Source organism: Macrobrachium nipponense, chromosome 42 (genome assembly GCF_015104395.2).
Source record: "Macrobrachium nipponense isolate FS-2020 chromosome 42, ASM1510439v2, whole genome shotgun sequence".
Taxonomy (NCBI): Eukaryota; Metazoa; Arthropoda; class Malacostraca; order Decapoda; family Palaemonidae; genus Macrobrachium; species Macrobrachium nipponense.
In genome coordinates, this window is record NC_061103.1 from 46,562,952 (window position 1) to 46,568,990 (window position 6,039).

Here is a 6,039-nt window from a genome sequence, read left to right on the forward strand (position 1 = left end):
GGCAATGACCTTCCCAATACTACGCTCCCAGTCTCCAGCGTCCGCACGAGAAGAGCAGTGCGAGCTTCCACCTCTGCAAGACGGCTTGACTCAGGGACTTAATCCTCTGTTCAGCCCAATTGAAAATGCAGCGCCCATCAGACAGAGGCACCTGGGACACAATAAATACCGCCGAACGACCCCATTTCAATCAGTTCAAGCTCACCTTTCCTTGAAAATGAACCGATGATACGGTTGGAAACGTTGGAATTCCGTTACGCCCTTAGACTAAGATTTGTTAACCACTTTTGTTATCATATCAATAATTATTATTTTTAGAAAACATTTCTTTCACGAGATATGAACATCGGCCAGCTATTAGCAAATATCAGCCCTGATGCGAAGAGAATAATAAGAAGAATTGAAAAGACCATATATAAAATCAATTCCACTGATGCTGCCATCATCTTTAACAAAACATGTTTGAGAGAGGGTCTCCTACCTTCAAATAATAATAATAATAATAATATTTCTGTTCCCTCATTATCTCATAAAGACGTCGTTAAATTTACGCATAAATAACGAGAGAGATCCTTGGTGATATGACGCGTCAGTACAACATAACAGTTAATGACAATTACACAATGACGCACTGACGAACGTTCACTGAGCTGTCATCTAGGAAACCCCATTAGCAAAATACTGGGAAATACATCTGGCTTTTCCATGAACATATTGGTGAAGGTTTTATTTATTTATTAATTTTTTTACAAGGGTTTGTTGATATGCTGGTTACCCAAGAGATTGTTGTTTTTGTTAAACTTGGAAAGTTGTTGAAGCGTTGTGAATTAGGATGAATCTACGTACATACATACATATATATATATATATATATATATATATATATATATATATATATATATATATATATATATATATATATATATATATATATATATATAAAGAATAAGAAACATTAACGAATTTCATTAAAACCACTGAGATAGTATCACAAATAATAACAAAACTTAATTCAAAAAACCAAAATTTGACGCAATCGGAAATGCCAGAGGGCCTGAGCGCTGCCCACTGACTCGGGGTCAAACAGTGCCCAGAAGTGGCTCGAAGTACTCGAGCAGTTGAGCAACCCACCAGTCTGGGCAGCAAGACTCTTCAGTTCGGAATTCCCAAACGTCAGTGCACTTGTGGCTGTTGAAGGAGGTGGACGTGCACGAAGGTCCTAGAAACTAAGTGTCTCTCTCCAGATCGAATCTTGAATCACTTGCGATTCCTAGCTTCCCAAATAGAAAAATTTTCAGATGATGTTCATCAATAGTTGAGGCAGCTCTTCGGACGTGAGTGAGTGACGAACGAATGTTTATTGTTTCTATTTTTATAATGGAGTTAATTCAAAATGTTTTTGCAAGTGGAAAATAAATTATACAGTGCGACATTCGTGCGCGTGTTAATATCAGTGATTGAAAATGGTACGAAATTTACGTTTAATATCAAGAGACAGTTTTCAGTGAGTATGAAATTATTCACCAAATAATTCTCGATTATCAAAAACATTTCTCCAAACACCGACTGTGAGAAGAAACCATGAAAAGGAAAGACACCATTTCCAGTGTCTTTCAGACTTTCTGTCTCATTTACAGTACCTATATTTCCTGATGTGTTTCATGTCAGCCACAGATCTGTTTCTGTGAACTTCGGACGCCTTCCGACTCCACAGCAAAACTGAGAAGAAGAAGAACGATCATGAATCTGCTTCGGACGACGACTTCCTTCTTCGCCCTGATTTCCTGGACCTTCGCTTCCAGAGCGACTGAAGAAGGTGAGTGAGTCGTCCTTTTAAAAAAGGGCTCAGCGAAGCTCAGATGGGGCAGAACAGAACCAGTTAACCGAATGGTGATGGAGGGTGGAGATAGAAAGGAATAGATTAGGCAATCAACTGGATAAGAAAGGAGGTTGTGTCAATGTTGAAGTAGAAAAGATTGCTGGGGCAGACCCACCTGTTTCAACTTGTTCGGCACAGCAGGAATATTGGTACAGGGATTTTGTCCCCATATATATATATATATATATATATATATATATATATATATATATATATATATATATATATATATATATATAAATATATATATATATATATACATATATATATATATATATATATATATATATATATATATATATATATATATATATATATATATCGATTCACAAATGTCCTTTAATATCTAATTCGCTCTACGTCTGAGTTGATATGTTTTCATATATGTAAATCGAAGGGGAATTTTTTAGTTGATAATAATTTCGTCCTATCATGGGATCGAACTACCGTCCAGTGGACAGGGACGAAATCAAGACGACAGTGACGTTATCGATTCGGCTAACAAGTGAGGATATAAGTTTATACCGATTCTGAACTTACAAATCACCGTCGAACTAGGTTATTCGTAATTAGAATCGATATCCAACCCCCTCTACCATATTAAAAAATTCGAACGTTTAACGAAAGTAGCCATATTATGAATAATATCAATACACTGATTCACATAAATTATTCGAGCTACAAATGTCCGTTAATATCTGAACAATGAAGTGAAGAAAATAATTAGAAAATATGAAGGAATTTTAAAAAAGCTGGTTTAAACAATGAAAAGCCATTCTATTCGATGAATGTTGTATCGGTGAAAAATTGTGCCCTAAATATATATATATATATATGATTGTATATATATATATATATATATATATATATATATATATATATATATATAGAGAGAGAGAGAGAGAGAGAGAGAGAGAGAGTGAAGAGAGAGAGAGAGAGAGAGAGGAGAGAGAGAGAGAGAGAGAGGCGGGGGCGAAGATGCATCATCAAAATTGTAATTCACTGGAACGGGCATCACTTCAGGAATATATATTTATTCAGTGACGTTTGATATCTGGCGCAATGTCCTCTCAGACATGCGCGATGACGTCACGGCATTTCCGGAGATGTTTCTCACAAAAAGAGCATCGTCATCTCCTTCATCGTCAGTCACCTCCTGATCTTCAAACATTCCAGTAGGAATTCGATTCCTGTTTAGCTAGAGATCACATTTCGTGAACCTCTTTTGGAATTAGGACAAGATTTGTGTTGCTGTTTCTATGGCTGAAAATATGTGAATTTTATCATTAAAAAGCATTTTTGTTTAAACTGAATAAATGTTTTATTGATGGAGGGTGCGGGCTGCCCTCGATATCTGGGGAAAGAGTATTCTGTATGAATTTAGACGGGAGGTCTCACCCGCTCATCACGACCGCTAGATATATTTTTGCTCTGAACTTGCCTTATTTTCTTACGCGTTCGTCATAGAAGCAAAATATAAGATGATATTTAGGCATGTGGAAAGAATGACGCATTTAAGCAGAACACAAGACAGCTTCAGCTTGAACGTACTCAGTCCTTCATCGAGGGTTTTACCGTTAATTAAGATATACGGAAATGTGTAGCTGGACATACGCGAGATAGATTGCAAGAATGTTTGTATGTATACATGATGAACAAAGATGTACAGAGTAAGATAGATACTGAAATCCATAAATGCCAACTTTGTTGAAACCAAATTAAAATGTTCACTGTGGCGCCACAGATCATTATCATAATTTTTTGGGGGGATGGGGGTGTGGTCCATATGACTGCACCTCCTCATTATATTTTTCATGATCTTTTTTAAGGAGAGCTCATTATTCCTATAATGAAGTGAGATGATGGAGCAATAAGCCTGTGATATTGGTTGTTCATTTTAATAATGAGAGACAAAGGAGTCTCTGGATGGAATTTTGGCAGTGCCTCTGTGCGCATGAATGGTTTGAACTTTGTCAGGTTATTTCTGTAGCTTCCATTTAGAGACGGAATTGAGCGTTGCAATGGAATTCAGTTCACAATTCTGATGCTGATATCAAATTACTGAGATGAGTTTTAGCATAGCAATATTAAAGACAGGGTATTCACGTACATATTATTTATGATGATACTCATGGCCTTTAGAATCTATATGAAAGATTCTCCACATTTTAATACTTATTATAATTACTTTTTGAGTTAATTACGGTTTGATATGTCGAGTTATGCAGGACATAATAAATAATATAATTGATAATAACAAAATAAGGCTGTGGAATAGTGTGATTTTCAAAGAAAAAACAATTATTTTCACATATACATTCTACGTTGTTTGTGTACGTGTAAAAATCACAAAAAAAAAAAAACGAAATAAAATCTTTATAAGAAAAATGAAGATGAACAAGTAATGTTTGATGCTTGGTGAAAGCGTCTATTGGTCCAATAAGCCGCCTAATGTGTGCTGCCATCTAGTCGGTAGTTTCAATAGTTACCTGTAATAGTGGTACTAGTAGGAAGGCCTCTTTAACGGCACTCCTCTTGGATACCGATTTTCTTCGCCAGCAAGATCTTTGCCAGCTAGTTTTTTCATCGCTGCATTGTATGAATAATATATTAATAATGATTAATATTCATCGCTACGTGTGAATATAAAGAAAAATATACATCGGTGGTAAAGTCTTGTGCATCAAACTGAAATATTCGTAGAAAAAATCTTGCTTAGGAATTTGATACACAAGAATCTGTTTAGCTTTCATATACTGACTCGTAGAGATATTGATTTAACACATGTTTGTGTGTATTTGTGTGTGTGGTGTGTCTGTTACTGACCTTTTACAAAACCAAACTCTTCAATCAATGTTTTACAGTAAGCATGATTTTCGTTTCTTGAATGAATTGGAACAAATATCATTTTAAACGTGAAAAAAGTGAGGGTATTTTTATAAAGTTATATCTATATATAGAGCTACAAACCTATTTGTGACGTTTATGTCCCTGGTGGGTTCAGGGTCGTCGCTTATTTGGAAAGAAGCTTCAGGTCCTCTCTGTGATTTGTCTTTGTAGCTTTTCCCTGTTTTTGCTTTGATTGTATAGTTGAATTGCTTGTGTGTACTTTATCACTTACCTGGGACATCCCATTTGTTATTGTTCAATGATAGTCAAAACAGGATATTTTTGCTTTGGGTAACATTTTTTTAAGCCTGGAAACGTTGTCCCCTTATTTGGCGAGACCTTAAAAAAATGAAAATCTGAAAATAATATGGTAGGAAGGAAATGAAATTGAGACTTGACTCCAGGAACAGCAAATGCAATCTTCTCTTACCACAAAGAATGTTGTAAAATGGATGCCTCGTATCAGTATTATCATTCAGTGACTTGTCAGGTGCAAGATTGGTTTCTTGTCTGGTAAAGTTTTCACTTACCTGTCTGAGGAAGGACGTCATGTTCAGGAGAAATGCTTCTAAACTTTTTTATGTGACTGTCGCACCAACATTGCCACAAACGCTGAAATAAAGACCTCTGTATCTGTCTGATATTTCTGAATATATTCAATCCAAATTTATTTTCCAAAGGTTCACTTCTTATCAGCAAAAAGAAAAAAGATAAAAAAAAAAACAATAAGAAATATATATTAAATAAAAAAAAGAATAGAAATATAAGTTTTTGTAGGTATGTTTTCTTCAGTGTTATCCGTGAAAGACGACGTTGCCGGAATGATGTCAGGCAATGTGACAAATAATTCAAATAATTAAGAAACTCGTTACACATACATGTTTCGAAGATATATAGACTACCTACCCATTCGTGAACAAAATTAAAAGCCAAGAAGGAATAAGGAAGCAAATAATACAAAAGAAACGAACAAATAAACATTAGCATACATAAACAGCAAGATAAGTTACACATAACATCGGTTACAGTACTTAGCACATAACACGACCTCTTGTATAACATTGCTTCAAGTAACGCCTTTGTATCATTGTCCACAATAACATCCCTTGTCTTAGGAGGCTACAACTTAACCCAATTCTGTCATAACGTTCCTTTTTTTCGAAGATAAACACAAGCTTCCTTTCAAGCGAAAGGTCGGCATAAATCTCTGCTTGCACACAGGAAATGTTGAAGGTCACCGCAGCCTCCTGCTTCCTCAGTTTGGCTCTTAG

General features: G+C 35.5%; 1 protein-coding gene across 1 annotated transcript in view; it reads left to right on the plus strand.

Moving 5' to 3' along the window:
• Positions 1-1,132: 1,132 nt before the first annotated feature.
• The window catches only part of LOC135213183 (uncharacterized), a 20,200-nt gene continuing 15,293 nt past the window's right edge, over positions 1,133-6,039 (plus strand). Inside the window, exon 1 of the mRNA XM_064247150.1 lies at positions 1,133-1,816. Within this exon, the coding sequence (XP_064103220.1) occupies positions 1,741-1,816 (76 nt within the window). The 5' untranslated portion in view covers positions 1,133-1,740. The remainder of the gene's footprint in view (positions 1,817-6,039) is intronic.